The 24494-nt window shown below is 52.7% G+C and overlaps 2 protein-coding genes and 1 pseudogene across 3 annotated transcripts; 2 read left to right on the top strand and 1 right to left on the bottom strand.

The window, feature by feature from the left end:
- Positions 1 to 3229, bottom strand: part of LOC131382096 (DNA-directed RNA polymerases I, II, and III subunit RPABC5-like) — an 8443-nt pseudogene extending 5214 nt beyond the window's left edge.
- A 9428-nt stretch (positions 3230 to 12657) lies between these two features.
- Positions 12658 to 18017, top strand: CDSN (corneodesmosin). Its single transcript, XM_032140988.2, has 2 exons — positions 12658 to 12768; positions 15599 to 18017. Exons 1-2 carry the CDS (start codon positions 12684 to 12686, stop codon positions 17077 to 17079), a joined length of 1566 nt encoding a protein of 521 aa, XP_031996879.1. The 5' UTR covers positions 12658 to 12683; the 3' UTR covers positions 17080 to 18017.
- Positions 18018 to 20513: 2496 nt separating this feature from the next.
- Positions 20514 to 21897, top strand: CUNH6orf15 (chromosome unknown C6orf15 homolog). 2 transcript variants are annotated; one of them, XM_032140987.2, is made up of 3 exons: positions 20514 to 20601; positions 20799 to 21503; positions 21537 to 21897. In XM_032140987.2, the coding sequence occupies exons 1-3, from the start codon at positions 20535 to 20537 to the stop codon at positions 21737 to 21739; spliced, it is 975 nt and encodes a 324-aa protein (XP_031996878.1). In that variant the 5' UTR covers positions 20514 to 20534; the 3' UTR covers positions 21740 to 21897. The 2 variants fall into 2 exon arrangements, with proteins under 2 accessions (XP_031996878.1, XP_031996877.1); XM_032140986.1 differs by having other exon boundaries at positions 20535 to 20601; positions 20799 to 21739.
- The last annotated feature ends 2597 nt before the right edge of the window (positions 21898 to 24494 follow it).

Raw genomic sequence — 24494 nt, 5'->3', positions numbered from 1 at the left:
TTTTTTTTTTTTAAAGACAGGGTCTCACTCTGTCACCCAGGCTAAAGTGCGGTGGCACAATCATAACTCATTGCAGTTTCGACCTCCTGGGCTCAAGTGGTCCTCCTGCCTCAGCCTTCTGAGTAGCCGCTACTACAGATGCACTCCACTCACCGGGCTAATTTTTAAATTTCTTGTAGAAATGATGTCTTGCTATGTTGCCCAGGCTGGTCTGGAACTCCTGGACTCAAGCAATCCTCCTGCCTTGGCCTCCCAAAGCACTGGGATTACAGGTGTGAGCCATCATGCCCAGTCCCTTCATTACTTCTATTTATGTGTTTACGTATGTATTTATTTATTTATTCACTTTTTGAGACGGAGTCTCCCTCTCGTTGCCCAGACTGGAATGCAGTGGTGTGATCTCGGGTCACTGCAATCTCCACCTCCTGGGTTCAAGCGATTCTCCTGCCTCTGCCTCCTGAGTAGCTGGGATTACAGGCATGTGTCACTACACCCGGCTAATTTTTGTATTTTTAGTAGAGACGGGGTTTCACCATGTTGGCCAGGCTGGTCTCAAACTCCTCACCTCAGATGATCTGCCCGCCTTGGCCTCCCAAAGTGCTGGGGTTACAGGCATGAGCCACTGTGCCCAGCCTATTTATTTTTGAGACAGTTCTCACTCTGTTGCCCAGGCTGGAGTACAGTGGCACGATCACAGCTCACTGAAGCCTGGACCCAAGCGATCCTCTCACCTAAGCCTCCCAAGTAGCTGGATCACAGGCGCACGCCACCACGCCTGGCTAATTTTTTTGTAGAGATTTGGTCTTACTATACTGCGCAACCTGGTCTCAAACTCCTGAGCTCAAGAAACCCTCCTGCCTCCGCCTCTCAAAGTGTTGGGATTACAGGCGTGAGCCACGGTGCCCAACTTCTCATTAGTTTTAAATAAATCTCTTTTACTTGAATCTTTGTCTCAGGGCCTGCTTCTGGGGAATCCAACCTAGGATGCAAAGCATTTGCTACACACTATTGCAACTACTTTCTACTGCGCATGTGCCATAGGGCACTGTTGGTAAACACTCTACAGCTTAAGCTCTCGTTTAATTTGCATAATAATGCTATCATGATCACTTCACAGAAGACAGCAATAGGCCTAGAGAGGTACAGTGACCCATGCAAGGTCGCACAGGGGACAAATGGCAGAACTGGGATTTGAATTTAGGTCTGTGCTATACTAACAACACTGATTTTAACCATTACATCACCCCAGCTCTTCTGTTTTTTTTTTTTTTTTGAGACGGAGTCTTGCTCTTGTCACCCAGGCTAGAGTGCAATGGCATGATCTTGGCTCACTGCAACCTCTGCCTCCTGAGTTAAAGCAATTCTCCTGCCCCAGCCTCCCACATGGCTGGGATTACAGGCACCCGCCACCATGCCTGGCTAATTTTTGTAGTTTTTTTTAGTAGAGATGGGGTTTCACCATGTTGGCCAGGCTGGTCTTGAACTCCCGACCTCATGATCCGCCAGCCTTGGCTTCCCAAAGTGCTGGGATTACAGGCGTGAGCCACCGCACCGGGCCCATCCCAGCTCTTTATTCATCTGTATAACCCTGACACAGAATACAGTGCCTGGGCCATCATGCACACTTCATGTGTGTTTTGTGAAAGGCTAAATTATTTAATGAAGGGCCCAATTAACAAAGAGTAGATCGGAATGATCGGAGTAAAATAACCCGAAGAAGAGAGAGACATGTTGGAGAGACAGGTCGGGGGAAAATTAGGGAAGATCTTGGTGCCAAGTGCAGGAGCTCATATCTGAAAGTCTCTCTCCTCTGTTAGAACTGTGCCTGGGCCCGGAAAACATAACGAGACCCTGTCTCTGAACAAACAAAATAAGTTAGCTGAACATGGTAGGGCGCACCTGTAATCCCAGCTATTCCAGAGGCTGAGGTGGAAGATTGCTTGAGCTCAGGGGGTCAAATCCAGCCTGAGCAACACAGCAAGACCCCATCTCTAAAAAAAAAATAAAAATTAAAAAAGGCCAGGCACAGTGGCTCACACCTGTGATTCTAGCACTTTGGGAGGCCAAGGCAGGAGGATCACTTGAGCTCAGGAGTTCGATACCAGTGTGGGCAACATAGTGTGACCTCACCTCTGCAAAAAAATGTTTAACAATTAGCCAGGTTGCCGGGCACAGTGGCTCACGCCTGTAATCCCAGCACTTTGGGAGGCCGAGGCGGGCGGATCACGAGGTCAGGAGATCGAGACCACGGTGAAACCCTGTCTCTACTAAAAATACAAAAAAAAAAATTAGCCAGGCGTAGTGGCGGGCGCCTGTAGTCCCAGCTACTCGGAGAGGCTGAGGCAGGAGAATGGTGTGAACCCGGGAGGTGGAGCTTGCAGTGAGCTGAGATTGCACCACTGCACTCCAGCCTGGGCAACAGAGCGAGACTCCATCTGAAAAAAAACAAACAAACAATTAGCCAGGTCATGGTAGTGCATGCCTGTAGTCCCAGCTACTCAGCAGGAAGATCACCTGAGCATGAGACGTTGAAGCTGGAGTGAGATATGATTGCACCACTGCACTCCAGCTTGGATGACAGAGCTGTCTCAGAAAAAAAAAAAAATCGTGCCCAGGGTGGGGAGAAACACATACATCTCTGGGTATACTGTGTCAGGAAGCTATGGATAGAAAGGAAGAAGGAGGTCTGGACCCCTCAAACTGACCCTCAAGCCAATAAGGTGGAGTTAGTTAGGAGGAAAAAAAATTAATTAATTAATTTTTTAATTTTTTGAGACAGGGTCTTGCTCTGTTGCCCAGGCTGGAGTGCAGCAGTGCAATTACGGCTCACGGCAGCCTTGACCTCCTGGGCTCAAGGGATCCTCCTACCACAGCGTCCTGAGTAGCTGGGACCACAGGCATGTGCCACCACGTCCAGCTAAGAGAAATTCTGAAAGAAGAGAGAAAGGAGGGAAAGGAACTGAGCCCCTGATGTTGCCTAGGGAAAAAGCTGGGGCTCTTTACAGCATGCTGCCTTCTTTAATTCCACAGCACTGTGTGGGTTTCCATGCCTTTATTTCCTTGGAAAGTATGAGCTTCTTGAAGACAGCGACTGTGCCTTGTCTTTCTTTGTATCCCTTACTTCTCTCCTAGTACCTGGCCTAGAAGGCACTCAGTAAAGCAAATGATTAGCCACATTTCACAGACAAGGAACCAACACTGAGAGAGGTAACTCACCTGTGCAAGTCATATCACAAGTGCCAAAGTCAAGACTGGATGCAGGACTGCCTGGCTGCAGACCAATTCTTCCCAGGCTGACATGGCAGGTAGGTGAGTGGGAAAGAGAAGGGTGAGGCATGAGGCAACTGGAGACTTTAGTACCTATTAATAGGCAGTGGATCTTGGCACTCAAACAGGCTGTCTTCATTAGCTGGGGAGGAGACTGAGTGGGCCTGGATGGTATGGAGGTATTTGCACAGGGAAACCCATTGTGCTGGCTTATCCATTCAGATTAGACAATGCTGGTTCCTCTCTACCTGCCTTGGCTAAGCTCACCTAGGAGTAAATGCCGCAGGGACACTGTCACATCTGTGTCAACACAGAGTCATGGAATAACAGAATAGGATCACAGATTTACAGAACAATAGCCCAGAACCTTGGACATGACAGATAGTTATTAAATGCTTGGCCAATGAAAAAAAAAAAGAACCTAGAACTAGTATCACAGTAATATCTAATTATACAAGCTAAGCTACCTTGAGAAAGCACCAGGCACAGCCCTCAGCCTTTGGGCAGCGAATGATGTCTTTGGACTAGACAGAAGAGATGGTTGTCTGCCCTGCTTTGAAGCTCTCTGGCCAGGGAAACTCCAAACCATTCATTTGTTCATCCATTTGCCCACAATCAACATTCATTGAGCATCCGCTCTGTGGGGCGCTATGTGATGGTGACAGTCCCAGGAAGCAGTTTCAGTCCTCCCTGCCCTCAAGGGGCTCTGTGTTTAGGGAGGACAAACATATACATCATGACAATAAAATTTGATAAAAAGTTAAATTAGAGAGGGGGCAGACCCTGACGTAGGAGCCCAGGAGGGACTCCTAACTTCTCTGCCAATTTCATGTTTCAAAATCATTAGACCTAAGACTCGCTTTGGTATAAACTTAAGCTCTCTTACTGTACATTTTTCTTCTGCTGCTAATCTTTAATTAAGTGCCCACCAGGTGGCTGGCACTGACTCAAAACTCAAAAAACTTGCTGAATTAAACCAAATGCACCTCCTGTGGGTTTTTCCCCCTAATATCCTCAGAGGCAGTAATCAATTCCCTTCCTGAAATCCCCAGTCCCCACCCCATCCCCACCTTTCCTTTTGCAGCATGATCTCAACTCCTGTGATGGGGGCAGGCAGGATAGCATGGTAGTGAGATCAACAGACTGTGACTTGAGTTCTTGTCCCTACTTAGCCATTCGTTCTCTGTGTGACCTTGGGTTGAGACTTCAGGGGCATTTCTTTTTTTTTTTTTTCTTTTTTTTGAGACGGAGTCTCGCTCTGTCACCCGGGCTGGAGTGCAGTGGCGCGATCTGGGCTCACTGCAAGCTCCGCCTCCCGGGTTCACGCCATTCTCCTGCCTCAGCCTCTCCGAGTAGCTGGTACTACAGGCGCCCGCCACCACGCCCGGCTAATTTTTTGTATTTTTAGTAGAGATGGGGTTTCACCGTGGTCTCGATCTCCTGACCTCGTGATCCGCCCGCCTCGGCCTCCCAAAGTGCTGGGATTACAAGCGTGAGCCACCGCGCCCGGCCTGCATTTCTTTAATAACCTCTAAACTCCCATGCAATGCTGAGAGCCAAGGTAGCGGCTCTCAGGTCTTGTTCCAAGAACTGCCACCAGAGGGCAGCCTAGAGACTCCTCTCAGGTGTTTTCCTCCAGAGCCTTTGCTCTTTCCCTCGCTAATGTCATCCACTCCCTGGGTCCACCATCAAGGCACACAGGTGTCCCCTTAGCTGTCAAGGTGACCATTCTAAGGTGAGCCAGGCATGTGAGGTGAGGCGAGACAGGCTCTGAAGCCCTCAGGAAAATTCAGGCACAGGTTGCTTGTCCAGGTGGACCTCACGATCATCATTTACACATTCTCTCCCTGATTATTTCATGAGCTGGTGGTCTACAGGAGAGGATACCACAGTCAGTCAAAGGGATCAGGGCCCTGCCTTCCAGTGGGGGAGGAGAGAGATACACAGATGCTTACAAGGTATCTGTAGTAGGATGTCACCTAGTGATGAATGGTATGACGCAGCTTAGGCAGAGCAAGGAAATAGGGATGGTCCAAACGTGTGTGTGTGTGTTTTTTTTTTTTTGAGGTGGAGTTTCACTCTTGTCACCCAGGCTGGAGTGCAGTGGTGCAATCTCAGCTCACTGCAACTTCTACCTCCCGGGTTCAAATGATTCTCCTGCCTCAGCCTCCCGGGTAGCTGGGATTACAGGTGTTCACCACCACACCCGGCTAATTTTTGTATTTTTAGTAGAGACTGGGTTTCATCATGTTGGCCAGGCTGGGCTACGAGCAAAACTCCATCTCAAAATAATAATAATAATAATAATTCCTGTCTCCTAGGGTCATTGAGAGAATGGAGATCAGTCCTGCATGGGCAGATGTCGGCATCAAGCTGAATGTTACACACTGCACAGGAGTCGGCACCGGTCTCTGGTGAATATGTTCTAGTCCCAAGGCCCAAGAGAACAGAGCGGGACACGAGATGCCTCTCTAACAGGAGTCTGTGTTTCCTGGTCACCTCTGTGTGCTGGGTGATGCCTCAGGTGCCAGGGAGACACTGGGCAGTAGCAGAAGCTCCCTCCTGTGAGGAGCTCTCACCCAGAGGCACTCAGACAGCCCAGAACACAGGAGGGAAGATGGGCCACCACAGTCCCATTCCCAGGCGCTCCAAGGGCCAGCCCTGCCTAGAAGTCCCTCCTGGTACAAGTCTTTCCGGCCTCTCCTCTCCCGAGAGCGTGTTCAGACTGCACCCTGGCCCTCTCACCCTGTCGAGGAAGCTGTGACTCTAATTCTGGGTGACCAGTAACAATAAAAACCACTAATAGCCCTAGTGGAAAGAAGGACTATTTAATAGGTGCACATAATGAGCAGACAAGGAGCGCTCTTTTCCCTCACACTCCGCAGAGCACAGAGGGAACAGTCTTGTTACTGTGAGAGCTAATCACAGCCTCTGTGCGCCTCCCTCCTTGCAAGATAAGAGGGGTGGCCTCAGGGCGTGACTGAAACAGCCACGAAGGCTTCGGCCCAGGGAGCGACTGCCCTGCAGCTGACTCCCTGCTGCTTTTGGGAAGTGGGGGTGAAAGGAAAAGGCTCGGGGGAGGCGGGGGAAGAAAGCTTGGTGGGCAGAACGCCACTTGCCGAATTCTTCCTCTTTCAGGATTCAGTGCCCAAAGGTGCGCCTGGCTCTGGCCCCAGTCCTCACTCCCATGTGCCGGCTGCAGTGCCCTGGGCCCCTCGGAGGCTGGCAGGGCTGCTGGGAGGGTGAGGACAGGCATGGGAAGAGTGGAAAGTGGGGGCTGACCCAGCCAAGCTCCAGGAGGCCATTCCATAGAGGAGAGAGCCATGGACCAGGAGCAAAGCAGGGAAGAAGGAAGGAAGGGTAGAGCCGAGCACCGCCCACACCAGGAATAATCTCAGGGAGAGGACGGTGTGGACAGGCCCCAGGACAGGGCTTCTCAGCTAGGGGCAACTCGTTAGGCTGCAGTGGGGGCACCTAACAGAACCCCCTAGGGTTTTTTTTAAAGTATACAGCACGGTCCTGCCCACCCCTGGCATCAGATTAATGCCATGTCCAGGGGAAACCCCAGTATGTCCTCATCACAGCCATGTGAACTCTGTTGTTTGTTCATGAAAATGTGTTGCATCCCTAGGGGAAAAAAAAGGAGCTAATCCAGTAGAGAGAAGAGTGGCTCAGGGGAGACAGTCACCCGTGAGGAATGAGGGCAAGACACACAGGCCCAGGCCGAGATTGCACAGGGTGTCGCACGAGTGGCTGTGTCAGAGCCAAGTGCACGTGCCCACTGCCACCTCCACCAAGGCCATCAGTGAATCCCTCCAGCACCTACAGGGGCTTTGCACATAGGAGCTGTGCTTGCAGGGGTGGGGGGCACAGGGCAGGAAGCTAGAGAGGAGGGCACCATGTCCCTGAGTAAGGTAGAAAGGGGAAGCACAGCCTGGACACATTCATCCATTCCTTTATTTCAAAATATCACCAAGTGCCTGCCACAGCTATGTGCTGGGAACTCAGTGAACATGCCAGTGCTTTGCCCACTGGCATGGAGCCCATGGTCCGGGGGTGATGGTTTCTGTTGCATTTCAAAGCCACTGGGGCGCTGCATAGATGGCTGGCTGCAGAGTCTATTTGAGAGGAAGGCAAGAAGTCAGGGCCCATGGACTGTAGATTCCACCCTTGATCGTCTACTACAGGAAAGAAGCCACAGAAGTGAGGGGGCATTCCCAAGAGAAAGGCTGAGAAGGAGAGATTAAAGCTGAGTCAAGAAGTGTAGCCAGTCCCACGGGAGCACCTGGGCTAAGGAGGGTCTGTCCCCGCAGAGATGTTCAGAACACCTGATTGGGGATGTGCCCTCTCCTTCTATGTTCTTGGTCACCAGAGGAACCAGGTGAAGAGTGTGGATGACTCAGTCCACCCCTCTCCGCACAGGAAAAACAACTCAGAGGACATCCCCTGCTGGGAGTGGCCAGGAGCGCCACGGAGAGGAGGGTGTTGTGGCTGCAGAGGCGAGTCCACAGGGAAGCGAGGGTGTCATGGAGAAAGAGAGAGGAGAGGAAACGGCCTCGCTGGAGCCAGGCAGAGAGGAACGAAGGAGGGAGGAGCCCGCAGGCCCCGGAGCCCCAGAGCGGCTCTGGGTGGCCCCTTTCCTTCTCTCCCCAGCACAAAATAAGCTGCTTTTCCAGGCTTTTTCTCTTCCTCGTGCTCACTCCATTTTCCTTCTTCCAAGCCTAAGCCCTGGTCTACTAAGGACCCCTGTGTGAAACACTTGTTCTCGAACTTCTGTCCTGACTCTCAGGCCCCCAGAGGAGGAAAGCTGTGGAGGAGGGACCTCATGAGCCAGTAACCTTCACTTAGGAATTCTTAACTTTTTTTTTTTTTGAGACAGAGTCTCACTCTGTCATCCAGGCTGGAGTGCAATGGCACGAAATCAGCTCACTGCAGCCTCTGCCTCCCCGGTTCAAACGATTCTCGTGCCTCAGCCTCCCGAGTAGCTGGGATTACAGGTGCCTGCCACCACACCCGGCTAATTTTTGTATTTTTAGTAGAGATGGTTTTGCCATGTTGGCCAGGCTGGTCTCAAACTCCTGAGCTCAAGTGATCCACCTGCCTCGGCCTCCCAGAGTGCTGGGATTACAGGCGTGAGCCACCATACCTGGCCAGCTTTGATAGCGGAAATCTTCTCTCTAGAAAGATTCATATACATAAGGAATTTTGCACACATCCTTACAGGGTTTAGGGAGCCTCCAAAGCCTGTCCATGAACCTCTGCCATTTGTTTACAGCATGGTGTCAGCTGCAGAGTAACAGGATCTATGTGGGCCTGGAAGTCCAACAGGCCTGGGTTTGAATCTTTTTCAAACATTTTTGCTTGTTAGCAGCTGGTTTGGACAAATAATTTCAACTTAGTTTTCTCATCTGTGAAACAGGGGGAAAAAGCACTTACCCTGAAGGGCTGTCATGAAGATTGAACACGACAACACATGTTAAATACCCAGGCACCGTGTCTGCCTGCAGCAGGCAGTCAGTACATGGTGGATTTCGTGCCCCAAGCCTCCTCTTTATGGAGTCCCTCATGTTGCCCCAGCTGGCCTCGGATTCCCCCCACGTCCACCTCCTGGGTAGCTGGGACTACACCACGCCATGCTTCAGCCCCCTTTGAGATCATTCAAAGCCGTTTGGTTCCCTGCACCCTCTCACATTTACTGCAATTCCTATAGAATCCAAACTCTTTTAACCTGGTGTTGCAGGTCATCTACAATCCTGATCCAAGCAGCCTGTCCCTTCTCCCACACCACTGTTCCTCCACATGCATGTCCCACACGACCCATGCCATCTGCTGGTTCTAAATACACCTGAAGCACCGCAAGGCCCCATATCTGGCTGCCTGCTCTGTCCTTCTCTCATCATTCTTCAAGGCCCAGGGAAAGTCCTGCCACCTCCCTGAAGCCAAGTGCCTACCCGCTTCTCCACTCTAGGCTGCTCTCTATGCTGTGTGTCCCCAGCTGGATGGCAGCTCCTCAGGGCAAGGAACAATTCCTCTTCCTTCTCAGTGCAACTTCCAAAACATAGCAGAGGAGCGCGCACTGGGGGCCAAGCCTGGCACAGAAAACACAGCAGCACAGGGCTGCTGGAGGGGTGGAGGGGACTGGAGGGGACAGTGACCTGCCTGCTTCATAATACAAGGCTGGGAGCCCCACCTTTTGCCTATGTAAGGCATGTGCTTTGAGCTTGATTTTCTCGGGTGCGGGGTGTCTATGCTACCCACACTTTCTCACCTGGTCCAATGCATGGGCACAGGCAGGGGCAGGGGCAGAATCTGTTGCTGTAGAACGCAGCAGAGCTGCCTCCGCTACTGTGGACGCCACTAAACTGGCAGCTTCACTGAAGGTGACCCTGGCCTGTGTGGGCACTCAGCTGATGCCCTTCTCTTCCCTCCTAAGCCCCATTAGCTTTAGGTCTTCACCACCTGCGCTGAGAGAAAGATTAATGGTGAGCACCAGAGTAAAATCTAGCACAGAAGGCAGGGTTTCAGTAAAAAACCAAAAGCACGGTGGATTAGAGCTCAGGGCCCACAGGTGGGAAGGACAGCAGAGGAACTGGGCAGCCCAGGGTGGCAGGATGGGGTGGACAGGAGTGGACAGGAGAGAGTAGCGAGGAGGAGGGACGTGGCTGCACCAGCAGTCCACGTGGGCGGTTGGAGACCTGGCAGGAGGCCAGGAGAGACTGTGCCTCCTCCAGCCTGGCTGTCTTGGCCAAGTTCTGACAGCAGCCAGGAGGAATGTGAGAAAGAAAACAAGACAAACTTTGCTACCTCCGGCTGGTCAGGGGAAGTTCATGTTGGAAAAGAAGCCACAGGTTCCGCTGTTCCACTGCCTTCTCCCCTCCCACCCTGGGGGATGGCCCAGCAGCTTCTAGTCCACTCCTCCCTGCCCTCTGCTACTTCCCTCGCTGCCCCAGAGCCCCCTCTCTCCTTGCCCAGGTCCTCCAGGGAGCCAAGCCTGAGAGTCTGGGGAGGCCCACAGGAGGAAATGATGTTCAGAAAGAGCAGCATCACTTTATTTATTTTTTATTTTTTGAGACGGAGTTTCCCTTTTGTCACCCGGGCTGGAGTGCAATGGTGTGACCTTGGCTCACTGCAACCTTCGCCTCCGGGGTTCAAGTGATTCTCCTGCCTCAGCCTCCCGAGTAGCGGGGATTACAGGCGCCCACCACCAAACCTGGCTAATTTTTTTTGTATTTTTGGTAGAGATGGGGTTTCGCCATGTTGGCCAGGCTGACCTCGAACTCCTGGCCTCAAGTGATCCGCCCGCCTCGGCCTCCCATAGTGCTGGGATTACAAGCGTGAGCCACCGTGCCCAGCCAAGCAGCATCACTTTAAATGATTGTGCCTGCAGCTCTAGACAAGGCAGGAAGGGAGCAGAAGAGACTCTGCTAGCGTTGGCTGGAGACTCAGGAAAAGGAGCCTGGGGCTGTGGGGGTGAAGCTGGCCTATTTGTCTCCCCCAGTGGAAGGATGAAGACAGGAGCACCTGCAGGGCTCCATTTGCTGGGCTTCCTACTGGGGGACTGCACCCCTTGTCCCATTTAACCTTTCTGATAATTTCCCATTTGATGTTCACAAAAACCTTGAGAAATAAGTGTTATTTAAAATACCCCCATTTTACAGATGAGGAGATGGAAGTTCAGAAAGGTTTGAAGAGTCGCCCAAAGCCAAGAGGTTAGCTGGGACTTGAACCCACGTCATCTTCATTCTGAAGCCAGTGTTTTTTGTTTGGTTGTTTGTTTTTCCCAAGGCATTAGCCCTCTTCAGGGGACCCTGTCCTATCCCTTCCTCTCTCCATGGCTCCCTCAGCTCCTCTTTCCTCCCACTCCCATTCTGAGTGTCACCAGCAAGTCAAGAGCAAGACTAGATGGTAGCCACTAGCTGCACGTGGCCAACCACATCATTACAATTAATTAAAATTAAAGCTCCAAATCTTTGGTGGTTATACTTGCCCCATGTGGCCAGTGGCTACCATATCGGACAGCACAGACAGGAAACATTTCCATCCTCCTGCTGGTCTGAACTTAAAGGGCAGTCAGGAGGTAAAGGGAATTGGAGAGACCAGCCCAAAGGGCCCAGGCACAGAGCTGCCTTTGTGAGGAGACGAGCAGGTTTTGGAAGTGAGTTTGGGTGAGGGGAGCAGGGGTGTCTGAAGCCTGGTGGAGGAGAGGGCAGCTTGCTGGACTCCCAGGCACCTCCCTCCGATACTGATACTCCGGCAATACTAGTGAGCAATTAATTGGCTGGGGCGGGGCAGGGGCCAGAGCAGGAGGGAGGCCAACGCAATGGAGGAGAAGCCACCACCCTCTCAGCAGATGGCAGGGCTCCGGTTCTCCTGGCCTCCTTTCATCCTTTGAGGACCCGGGAGCCTGCCTGGCTCTCCTCGACCTGCCCAGAGCTGGCTGCTGCTTCCTGCTCGCTCATCCAGCCTGGGGCCAGTAGATGGGCTACGGGGCCACCACCTTCCCAATTAGCCTTCTTAGCCTCTTGTTCACTCTTGAGGTCTGGGTTACCAGCCATGGGGAGAGGCTGTGAGTGGCCCGTGAGTAACCAAGGCCCAGCTATGACAGAGGTCATCAGACCAGGCCCCTCCCCTGGCTGAGCCCTGGCTCCCAGCACCCCTCCCAACCCCCGCCACCATGCCGTCCCCAGAGGCCCCCAGAAGCGACAGGTCAGGGAGTTGGTTTTGGGAATGTGGTGCCCCATTTCTGAGAAGGAGAAGGTTCCCCAGGTGATGGAACACGTAATAGGTATGTGGCTGGCCTGGTACTTGGGGAGTGGTGGGAGGGGGAGCCTGGGGGATGGGGGCAGAACTCATATTTGAAGGAGGAAAGTGGAGGTGGAGTGATGGGGTCCTAAGGAAGGAGCAGATCGGGGGCTGTGAATGGGACCTCATTGGGGTTGGGCAGGTGGGGCTGGAGTAGGCACCCAAGTGTGGAAGAAAACGCTGAAACGCCCATGTCTGCGAGTGGAGGGCAGATGGGGAGACAGGCCAAGCCAGGGTAGGCAGGAGAGTTAAGGAGCCAGGCGGCTGGGTATCGTGGCAAGAGTGGCCGCCCCAGAGTGGGTGGCCGTGGGGCAGAGCGCCTGGTTCCGGGTTAGGCAATGAGGAGCCGGGGCCAGGCCTGTCAGGTGGCAGGATCGTTAGGGCCCCGTGGCCATGGGTACCCCACACTGCAGCCACTGCTGCTGCTGAGTAGGCAGATGCACCGGGCTGATTACCACACTCCTCTCAGCCACACCAACTTCCCCTGGGGCACCCACCCCCTCCACCTCTCCTCCCCTCCCCACAGTGACTCCTGCCCGGGGAATGTCCAGCTCTGGCATAAAGGACCCGGGTGTCCTCGAGCTGCCGTCAGTCAGGAGGCTGTGCAGTCCGAGATGGGCTCGTCTCGGGCACCCTGGATGGGGCGTGTGGGCGGGCACAGGATGATGGCACTGCTGCTGGCTGGTCTCCTCCTGCCAGGTAGGAGGCTGGGGGCCCTGGGAACAGGAGGGAGGCGGGAGGGAGAGTCTGGGAGAGGACCCAGCGAAGGGGACGGGCAGGGGCTCTGGAATCTGCCTTTAGAGTCTGGGGGTTGCTCCTCACTGCATGGTCACTTCAGGTAAGTTTCTTAAACTTCCTGATCCTCAGTTTCTGAAACTCTGAAGTGGGGTTAATGACACCTACCTCTAGTCTGTGTGTCTCAAATTAAATAATGTATGTGACACGTGCTTTGGAAATTCTAGAGGTTTATATAAATGGTGGTGGTGATTTTTATTATGGGAGCACTACAAGATAATGATTGGACATTTAATAGTAATAATATCATTTTTAGAGCCTTTTTATATGCTAGACTCTGTTTTAAGCACATTTGGATTATACATTAGAACTTTTATTTTTATTTTTTTTGTGAGATGGAGTCCCACTCTGTCTTCCAGGCTGGAGTGCAGTGGCGTAATCTCGGCTCACTGCAACTTCCACCTCTCAGGTTCAAGCGACTCTCATGCCTCAGCCTCTAGAGTAGCTGGGACTACAGGCGCCCATCACCACACCTGGCTAATTTTTTTTTTGTATTTTTAGTAGAAACAGGGTTTTACCACGTTGGTCAAGTTGGTCTGGAACTCCTGACTCAAGTGATCCGCTCGCCTCGGCCTCCCAAGGTGCTGGGATTACAGGCATGAGCCACCACACCCGGCCTATATTAGCACTTTTGATCATTACAAGAACGGTATGAAAGGAGATTTGCTATTTCCACTCTACAGATGAGGACACTGAGGCTTGGAGAGGTTAGGAAACTAGCTCAAGATCATGCATTAGAAGGCAGCAAGGCCAAGATTACAACCCCAGGCCAGGCAACCCCGGACCTGTGTTGTTGACCACCGGGTACTTATAGCCCTTGAGGAATTTCTGTGACCTTCCCATGGTCTAGTAGGTGGCTGGTGTCTGAGGGAATAGAGAAAGAGAGAGGCAATGCGTGGTGGATTCGTGCAGAGGACTGAAGGGAATTGGCATGGCTAGGGTTTGGCGTGGAGGTGCATGCAGAGAACTTCTTTCTGAGCAGAGAACAGAGACATCACAGAGGATGGTAGTCTGGTTGTTGGTGGAGGGATCAGGATGAGTGGCAGTAATAAATCATAATATATAATGCTTTACACTTTCTAAAACATCTTCTGGCCGGGCATGATGGCTTGCGCCTGTAATCCCAACACTTCAGGAGGCCGAGGCAGGCGAATCACCTGAGGTCAGGAGTTCGAGACTAGCCTGGCCAGGATGGTGAAACCACCTCTCTACTAAAAATACAAAAAATTAGCTGGGTGTGGTGGCGGGCACCTGTGGTTTCAGCTACTTGGGAGGCTGAGGCAAGAGAATCGCTTGCACCGTGGAGGCAGAGGTTACAGTGAGCTGAGACCGTGTTATTGCACTCTAGCCTGGGCAACAAGAGCAAAACTCCATCTCACAAAAAAAAAAAAAAAAAAAAAAAAAAAAAAAAAAAAAAAAAAAAGAAGACAAACTTTCAGGTGGATGATCTCATTTAGTTTTCTTCATGGTGATGCTGTGGGAAGGCAGGGCAAATTTGGCCCCTCTGAATGTATAAACTAAAGCTCAGTAAGGTTCAGTAACTTGCTAGTATGTGGCTCTGTTTGTGACATGTGGGACCTGGAGGGGCTAGGGAAGGCAGAAGGAACGCAGGTGAAAGAGTCGTGGAGGAACCATGGGGTAAGTTGGGCCTGGGGTTTTGAGCAAAGGAAAGGAAAGATAAGGAAAGATGTGGCTCCACATCCCTGAGGGAAGTCAAGGCAGCAGAAGTCAGGTGAGGAGCTGGATGGAGGCAGGTGTGCTCAGAGAGGGAAGCTGATTGTGGCCAGGAGCCTCAGAGGCTCGGGGGGTTTTGTCCTGGTTCCCTGGGCTGGGCCAGCGAGAGCGGGGCTGGCTCAGGGTGCGGTGTCCTGACACACTGGTACCAGCAGGTTCTGAAGCAACAGGTAGTGACCCCACATCCTGGCCCCCACCCTGCTTTACTGGCATGGCCAGTGCTGAGATGGGAAATAGGGTTTCCGTTCCTGACTCCAGCCTGGGCTCTCATGAAGAAGCTGGTGACCAAATCTTAGTCCTCGAGTGCCCTTTCCTTTATTTCAGCCCCTCTGCCCCCAGCTTTATCTTCTTCCAGTGTCTCCTTCTATATTTTTCTCCGCTTCTCAGCCCTCCATTGTTTTACCTGTTGTCTTCTCCTTCCCTTTGGTCCCACTGTCTGACCCAGGATTTTTCCCCTAAGAATTTATGCCTGGACTTCTCAGAGCCTCAGTTTCCCCAATTGTCTGTCTCTTCAGGGTCCTTTCTTTTAGACCTACTTGTTCCTGCCACTTCTCCATTCCCTCTTCTTTTTTTAAAAATTTTTAATTAAAAAACAAAATACAGACGGGGTCTATGTTGCCCAGGCTGGTCTTGAACTCTGGGGCTCATGCAATCCTTCCACCTTGGCCTCCCAAAGTGCTGGGATTATCGGCGTGAGCCACTGTGCCCAGCCCCCTCTTATATTCAATGTATTCCTTTGAGGCCCCTCACTTTGGCACCTAATTTTCTATTTTTCTGGTTGGTGTTTGCCCACCCTTCCCAAACAATGAAACTGCCTTTATTCGGCCACCTCAATATCCTTTAGAGACAATAGCCAGTTCTTCCTCCTTTCTCCATCCTTAAACCCTCCCTGCGCTCTGCTTGGGAGAAACCCGAGAGGCCGATGACTGAGATAAGGCAGAAAGGTGAGGGAGGAAGCCAGGCCTCCTTGGCCCTTACTAACCACTGCTTTCCTCCACAGGGACCTTGGCTAAGAGCATTGGCACCTTCTCAGACCCCTGTAAGGACCCCACGCGTATCACCTCCCCTAACGACCCCTGCCTCACTGGGAAGGGTGACTCCAGCGGCTTCAGTAGCTACAGTGGCTCCAGCCGTTCTGGCAGCTCCATTTCCAGTGCCAGAGGCTCCAGCGGATCCAGCATTGCCCAGGGTGGTTCTGCAGGATCTTTTAAGCCAGGAACGGGGTATTCCCGGGTCAGCTACTCCTCCGGATCTGGCTCTAGTCTACAAGGTGCATCCGGTTCCTCCCAGGTGGGCAGCGGCGGCTCTCACTCGGGAAGCAGCGGCTCTCACTCGGGAAGCAGCGGCTCTCATTCGAGCAGCAGCAGCAGCTTTCAGTTCAGCAGCAGCAGCTTCCAAGTAGGGAATGGCTCTGCTCTGCCAACCAATGACAACTCTTACCGCGGAATACTAAACCCTTCCCAGCCTGGACAAAGCTCTTCCTTTTCCCAGACCTCTGGGGTGTCCAGCAGTGGCCAAAGCGTCAGCTCCAACCAGCGTCCCTGTAGTTCGGACATCCCCGACTCTCCCTGCAGTGGAGGGCCCATCGTCTCGCACTCCGGCCCCTACATCCCCAGCTCCCACTCTGTGTCAGGGGGTCAGAGGCCTGTGGTGGTGGTGGTGGAGCAGCACGGTTCTGGTGCCCCTGGAGTGGTTCAAGGTCCCCCCTGCAGCAATGGTGGCCTTCCAGGCAAGCCCTGTCCTCCAATCACCTCTGTAGACAAATCCTATGGTGGCTACGAGGTGGTGGGTGGCTCCTCTGACAGTTATCTGGTTCCAGGCATGACCTACAGTAAGGGTAAAATCTACCCTGTGGGCTACTTCACCAAAGATAACCCTGTGAAAGGCTCTCCAGGGGTCCCTTCCTTTGCAGCTGGGCCCCCCATCTCTGAGGGCAAATACTTCTCCAGCAACCCCATCATCCCCAGCCAGTCGGGAGCTTCCCCGGCCATTGCGTTCCAGCCAGTGGGGACTGGTGGGGTCCAGCTCTGTGGAGGCGGCTCCACAGGCTCCAAGGCACCCTGCTCTCCCTCCAGTTCTCGAGTCCCCAGCAGTTCTAGCATTTCCAGCAGCTCCGGTTCACCCTACCATCCCTGCGGCAGTGCTTCCCAGAGCCCCTGCTCCCCACCAGGCACCGGCTCCTTCAGCAGCAGCTCCAGTTCCCAGTCCAGTGGCAAAATCATCCTTCAGCCTTGTGGCAGCAAGTCCAGCTCTTCTGGTCACCCTTGCATGTCTGTCTCTTCCTTGACACTGACTGGGGGCCCCGATGGCTCTCCCCATCCTGATCCCTCCACTGGTGCTAAGCCCTGTGGCTCCAGCAGTGCTGGAAAGATCCCCTGCCGCTCCATCCGGGATATCCTAGCCCAAGTGAAGCCTCTGGGGCCCCAGCTAGCTGACCCTGAAGTTTTCCAACCCCAAGGAGAGTCACTCGACAGTCCATAAGTCAACTTTTGTGTGTGTGCATGCCTTGGGCACAAACAAGCACATACACTATATCCCATATGGGAGAAGTCCAGGGCCCAGGCATAGGGTTAGCTCAGTTTCCCTCCTTCCCAAAAGAGTGGTTCTGCTTTCTCCACTACCCCAAGGTTTCAGACTCTCTCTTATCACCCCTTCCTCCTTCCTCTTCCCAAAATGGTAGATTCAAAACTCCTCTCTTGATTCTCTCCTACTGTTTAAATTCCCATTCCACCACAGTGCCCCTCAGCCAGATCACCACCCCTTACAATTCCCTCCACTGTGTCTTTGAAATGGTCCATTGAGTAACACCCCCCATCAGCTTCTCAACTGGGAAACCCCTGAAATGCTCTCAGAGCACCTCCAATGCCTGGAGAAGTTATACCTTCCTCTTCCCCTTTACCAAATAAAGCAAAGTCAAACCATCATCTGGAAACAGTGGCCACTTGTCACTGACCTCTCTTCGACATCTGGTCAACCCACCCAACATGCCACTGGGCTCTCACTCCCAATTCCACCCCACCCTCCATTGCAGAGCTCACCGTGCCCTCCTAGATCACCGTCCCCAACACACCCGTTGCCTCTCAAGGCCCTTATCTCAGCCCCTTCCTGCGGCCACTTCCCTCAGTGCTCAGATGATTCCCTGGGTGAGGGAGACACTGGGGCACCCTCAGAGGTTGGAGCAGGCTCCCTGCTGTCTCTGGATCCTGGACAGATGGCTCAGTAAACTGTGGGGACTAGGTGCAGACTTTTTGCCTTCTTGGAGTCCTGGGTCTCCTCTGAGAGTCTGAGTGGTGCTCCTTCTACGCCTCTAGAGGTCTCTGTGTCCCTCATTTTCCTTCAAAAGCTGGCTCTATTTCTCTTCTACCTTCCAGCTCCTCCCACAGAGGAGGAAGACATAAATATTAGTTGAACTGAAAGCAGAGATTGCCTGGCCTCCCAGATCCTTCCTCCATTTCCCTCCTCTCTCATTGCTCTAGGAAATCCATTCTCTTCCCATTCCTCATTCACCACGGGGTCCCCCTTCCCCGCATTTAGGGCCCTCAGTGTTTCCTCTCCCTCCCCTCCCCTCCCCACCAAACTCCTTTTCTTCCACCATTAGCATGCCTCACCTTCTAGACGCCATCCTCTCTGGGAGTCATGAGTCTCGATTTCCTGGGTTTCTGGGACACCTGGACGCTTGGGAAGGCTGGGACACAACAACTCCAACCAGATTCCTGTCAGCTGAGTAGGAGCCCAGGTGGGCGTTGTTCCTGGAGCTGGAGGTGGAGAGAGTAAAGGACTGAGAGGACAGGAGCGGGGCAGGGAGTGCAGCTAAGCAGGGTGACTCACTGGCCTAGATCAAGAGGCCCGGCCCGCGGCAGAACAGAGCTGCCAGTGGTCTCTCCATCTTCACACTCCCTGCTCTGCTGGGGTCCACAGTGACAGTGTGAGCAACATGGCTCTCAGGTGCGGGCTGAGAGGGCAGAGTGCCCCAGTGGGAAAGAGGAGTTGCCTCCACTGGAGAAGAGAGAGAAAGTGGGGTGTGTGGTGGGGTCCATGCGACTTAAGTCCTGAGACAGGCAGGGAGAGTCTGAGGCGGACAAAGTTCCTGCATCCCAAAGAGGGCAGAGTGGATTGTGCTTGTCCCTGTAGGAGCCCCACCCCCCACCCCAGGCCACCTCTCAGAGCCTCTGCTTGGCTGCAAAGGAATTCACCCCTACCGTAGCACTTAACCCATTCCCTCCTATCAGGGTGGTGCTATCTAGTCCTGAATTTAGAACTGTTGAAACTCCAAGTCTGGAATCAGCAGAAATGTATTACATTGACCAGAAAGGGATTAAATCACCCTTGGTCCAGCATCTGGCCCCTGATCTGCAGCCAATGGCAGGAATCGAGGTCCTCAGATGCTTCATGGATGGGAATTGCAGGGAGGGAAGGCTCTCTGATGTGGTGATTCCTCGAGTCTCCTGCTGTGCTCCAAATGAAAAGCTTGTGTAAAACTCATACATGTCATCCAAAATGGCCTCTGCCACTGCCATTTCTGGAGGGGAGCTCTTCACTCCTCCAGTGGTTAAGCCAGCAGGGGCTGGGGAGGAGGACACAGCAGTAGAATCAGCCAACAGCTCATGTTTAGACCTCAGGCAGCCAGGGAAGCCTACTCCTGGGGCCTCCGGGAAGCCATGGAGAGAACAAAGGCATTGCATTTTTATAATAAAAATTGCAAACTTATTTAAAAGCCAACAGACAGTTAATGAATCTCTACATTCTCATCGCCCAGCTTGAACAAGGATCAAGTCCTGGCCATTTGACAGCAGGATTTAAAGGCCCTCCTCTACTGTTACTTGGAAATAGCCACTTTTTCCCAGTGTTTCTTATACTCTATGGCACATCTGACCACCAGTGGCAGGCAGAATGATGTCTTCAACCCCAACACCATCAAAGACGTCCACATCCTAATCCCTGGAACGTGGGAATTAGGTTACATGGTAAAGGGAAATTAAGGTTCCAGATGGGATTAAGGTTGCTATTCAGCTGACTTTACAGAGATTACCATGGATTATTCAGGTGGGTCCAGTGTAGTCACCAGGTCCCTTAATGTGGACATGGGAGGCAGACGAGGAAGTCTGAGTGATACAGTGTAAGAACTGGCTGATTTTGGCTTTGGAGATGGAGGAAGGGGACCATGAGTCAAAGAACACAGGTTGCCTCTAGAAGGTGAAAAATCGGGGAAAGGGATTCTCCCCTGAGGCCCCCAGAAAGAATCACAGCCCTGCTGACGCCTTGATTTTAATCCACTGAGACCTGTTTTGGACTTCTGATCTCCAAAACTGTAAAGTAATAAATCCGTGTTGTTGTAAACCATTCGGCTCACGGTAATTTATCACTGCAGCAGCAGGAATTAGCCAGTATCTCATCAGGATGGCATCCAGGCCCATTTCCCTAGCTAGATCCAGGGTCTCATCTAGAAGCAGCTCCTCAGATGGGGCCACTTCTGCATCCCAGAACCTCCTGCAGGTTGGGGCCAAGGTGAAGGAGATATGAGAATGCACAAGAAAGGAGTGCTGGGAGGAAACAATCCAGATCCCAAAAAGAAGCAAGTGTTTCTGTTGCTGAGAGAGGCAATTAAGAGAGTGGGACCGCAGGGTGGAGGTCCTTGTGTATAGAGAAGCAGGGCTGGGGAGGCTGGCAACCAGGGATGAGCTGTGAGCCAGGACACCTGGGCCAAGAAGGGGCAGGGAGGTCAAGGAAAGGAGCCAGGGCGGGAGACACCCAGCTTCCTCTGGGACATTCATTCAAGTGGCACCTGTTGCCACAGACCGCATTAGGAATGAGGGCGGAATGCGGAGGTTTATTGTCTCACAACCACTAGCCCAGCCTGTTTCTGCTGTCCCCCGCCCCACTACCAGGATAAAGGGCTGGCTGTCTTGGGGCTGAGGGAGATCCAGGTGCTGAGCAGGATGCAGGGCTGCGTGGCAGGGAGCTGCGCTCCTCTGGGCCTGCTCCTGGTCTGTCTTCATCTCCCAGGTATGGAGGCCGTGATGCCCTTGGGCAGGAGGGACTGGAGGTCCCCCAGGAAACAGGAATTAAGGAAAGGGGTAAAGGCAGGAGGGTACACATTTAGGTCCCTGAGGGAAAAGGAAGAATAGGCATAGGGGAAGCAAAGGGAACTGGGGAATCGGGGAAGGGAGGCCATTGGTTGCTTTATCTTCCCTTTCCCTCAGGCCTCTTTGCCCGGAGCATCGGTGTTGTGGAGGAGAAAGTTTCCCAAAACTTGGGGACCAACTTGCCTCAGCTCGGACAACCTTCCTCAACTGGCCCCTCTAACTCTGAACATCCTCAGCCCGCTCTGGACCCTAGGTCTAATGACTTGGCAAGGGTTCCTCTGAAGCTCAGCGCACCTCCATCAGATGGCTTCCCACCTGCAGGAGGTTCTGCAGTGCAGAGGTGGCCTCCATCCGGGGGGCTGCCTGCCATGGATTCCTGGCCCCCTGAGGATCCTTGGCAGATGATGGCTGCTGTGGCTGAGGACCGCCTGGGGGAAGCGCTGCCTGAACTCTCTTACCTCTCCAGTGCTGCGGCCCTCGCTCCAGGCAGTGGCCCTTTGCCTGGGGAGTCTTCTCCCGACGTCACAGGCCTCTCACCCGAGGCTTCACTCCTCCACCAGGACTCGGAGTCCAGACGACCGCCCCGTTCTAATCCACTGGGAGCCGGGGGAAAAATCCTTTCCCAACGCCCTTCCTGGTCTCTCATCCACAGGGTTCTGCCTGATCACCCCTGGGGTACCCTGAATCCCAGTGTGTCCTGGGGAGGTGGAGGCCCTGGGACTGGTTGGGGAACGAGGCCCATGCCACGCCCTGAGGGAATCTGGGGTATCAATAATCAACCCCCAGGTACCAGCTGGGGAAATATTAATCGGTATCCAGGAGGCAGCTGGGGGAATATTAATCGGTATCCAGGAGGCAGCTGGGGGAATATTAATCGGTATCCAGGAGGCAGCTGGGGGAATATTAATCGGTATCCAGGAGGTAGCTGGGGGAATATTCATCTATACCCAGGTATCAATAACCCATTTCCTCCCGGAGTTCTCCGCCCTCCTGGCTCTTCTTGGAACATCCCAGCTGGCTTCCCTAATCCTCCAAGCCCTGGGTTGCAGTGGGGCTAGAGCACGATAGAGGGAAACCCAACATTGGGAGTTAGAGTCCTGCTCCCGCCCCTTGCTGTGTGAGCTCAATCCAGGCCCTGTCAGCATGTTTCCAGCACTATCCCCACTTCTCAGTGCCTCCCCTGCTCATCTCCAATAAAATAAAAGCACTTATGGAATTTGCTTCTCCTTGGTGTCTTTGTTTCTGGGCATAAGCTGAAGTGAGTCTGTTCATTCCTGTTTTCTAGCCATCCCCACGGCCCTCTAGGGGCCCCTGCAGACTCTCTCTTGCTATCCCTATCCTTCGCAAAGGATCAATGCCCAAGTGCTTGAGGGTGGAGCCTCACAGTGTCACCCTGGCCAGGTGGGAGAGCTGTTCCAGAATTGTGCTGGAATCTGAAAGGGGGAGGAGGGACAGCAGGACTAATTGAGACCTAATTGCACCTGCAGCAGGGGGCAAGGATGAGGTTCCAGAAGGCGGCTCCAGGGCCAGGTGGACAGGATTCCTTGCAATTCACAGACACGGGAAGCCAAAAGTCACAATGTCTTTGCTTCACTTGTCTTTTCTTTCCCGGAAAGTCAAGCTTCTTGGAAGTGGAGGACACATTGATCTCCTCCCTTATATGCATCATTTAGCACATTGTGTCCCAGAGAACCACAGACTTTGAACATTTGCTGAATAAATAGCAGACCTCGATAAAGGAAAAGAGAAAAGGGAGAAAGGAAAGGGAGAAAAAAACCTTGGAGCCAACAATTCCACCTGGGGTGGCATTTGATGCTTTCATTCCCAAGTGATGACATAGTCTCAGCCTTTGGTCACAGTATTGTCTCTCCTGCCCTCCCTTCGGTTTTCCCAGGAGCTCAGCATCCTCACACAGGAGTTGGAGTGAGGGCAGCGAAGGGTCAGGCTACAAAAGCACAGAAGAATTAGCAGGTGTGGGTTGGGGGTGATTTGGTTCTGGATTCTCTCTTCCCTGTGCCGCGCCTGCAGTGGTCCAGGTGTATGTACTCTCCATCCAGCCAGGTCCCTGGGAGTTGGGCAGCTTGTGGGAGGGGAGAAAGGAGTAGGAAAAACACCAGAACTCAAGGGATAGGGAGCTGCCTGCCTGCCTGCCTGAGTGGGAGAGGGGCATTTCTGGAGAAGATGCCCGGTCCCAGCGTCTGCCATAAGGCTCCATCCTACACTGAGAAGTCCTTCCTGGAACACCTTCCTCAGAGCCCACCTTCCCCATCACCAAGCACACTCCCTTCTTCATTACCTCAACCTCTTCACCTGATTCTTTTCCCAGCTTGGACTCTCTTGGTTTCTCCCTGCCCTAGGGCAAGGGGTTCCGTGCCTGTTTTCAGCACCTGCCTCTTCCACCAGCCCAAGGTCATTCTCTCAAGTCTGGAGTCTCATTTCTCTCTGTCCTTCCTCCTGGTGGCCTCTTCTCCATAGTCATTCCTATTCGCACATTTAAATTTGGTGTCAACAGTCCCCTGCTCTGTTCCGCAGACTCACTAGAGTGTAAGCACCACGAGGACAGGGGCTTTGTCTCTTTAGCTCACTGCTGCACCCCCAGCACCAAGAACAGGGTCTGGACCAGTGCAGGCACTCAGCAGGCACTGAAGGAATGGCTGATCCTCTCTCTGTCCCTCCCCCTCTCTTATCCTCTCTCTTCTTCCACTCAATTCCTGAGCCATACGGCTACACTCAGAGTCTAATCTACACTCCTGCTGTGGCCCTCCCAGAGCCTCACTGACATTTTTCACCATCCTCATGAAGCCCTTCTCAGCATTAAAATGCTCTGTGTGTTTCATCATTTAACCTTCATTATTCTCTGTGAGGAAGGCATTATAAGATTTTTGCGGCCAGGCACCGTGGCTCACACCTGTAATCCCAGCACTTTGGGAGGCCGAGGCAGGTGGGTCACCTGAGGAATTCGAGACCAGCCTAGTCCAACATGGGGAACATGCTGAAACCTCATCTCTACTAAAAATACAAAAATTAGCCAGGCCTGGTGTCGGGTGCCTGTAATCCCAGCTACTTGGGAGGCTGAGGCAGGAGAATCACTTGAACCTGGGAGTTGGAAGTTGTAGTGAGCCGAGATCACGCCACTGCACTCCAGCCTGGGTGACAGAGTGAGAGCGAGACTCCGTCTCGGAAAAAAAAAAAAAAAAAAAAAAAGATTTTTACAGATGGAGGAACTGAGATTTAGAGAGATTAAGCAACTCACACAGGGTTACAAGTGACAGAGGTGGTGACTCAAACCTCATTTTTCTCATTATCTGTCCAGGGAGTGTTCAAGTACAACATGCAATTAACAGAAATAACAATGAACTTTTATTATATTTACATATAGGCTAGGTCCTGGACAAGGCGCTTCCACACACACCCTTCCAGCTAATCCTCACAACAACCCCATTGGGTGGGCACTGCAGGGCCCACTGCACAGGTAAGACACTGAGGCCCAGAGGATGGGGAGCCGAGGCTCACACACAGGCACCACTGAGCCAGGGCAGTGAAGTTCATCTGACGCTTGGTGCTGATGGCTCAGGGAAGATGGGCTGCAATAGTGGAGAGTCCCGGGGGGATGTGGCCAGTCCCCTCAGGGTGGTCTTTGGATTAAGGTTAGTTGTTGCTTAAAAAGTGGTGGAACTGGGCATGGTGGCTCATGTCTGTAATTTCAGCACTTTGGGAACTGGGGCAGGAGGATTACTTGAGCCCAGGAATTCTAGACCAGCCTGGGCAACATAGGGAGACCTCATCTCTACAAATAGTAATTAAAAAATTAGC

Source organism: Hylobates moloch, unplaced genomic scaffold (genome assembly GCF_009828535.3).
Source record: "Hylobates moloch isolate HMO894 unplaced genomic scaffold, HMol_V3 SCAFFOLD_20, whole genome shotgun sequence".
Taxonomy (NCBI): Eukaryota; Metazoa; Chordata; class Mammalia; order Primates; family Hylobatidae; genus Hylobates; species Hylobates moloch.
Note: the sequence above shows the minus strand (reverse complement) of the source record. Positions and strands in the feature narration are given on the sequence as shown.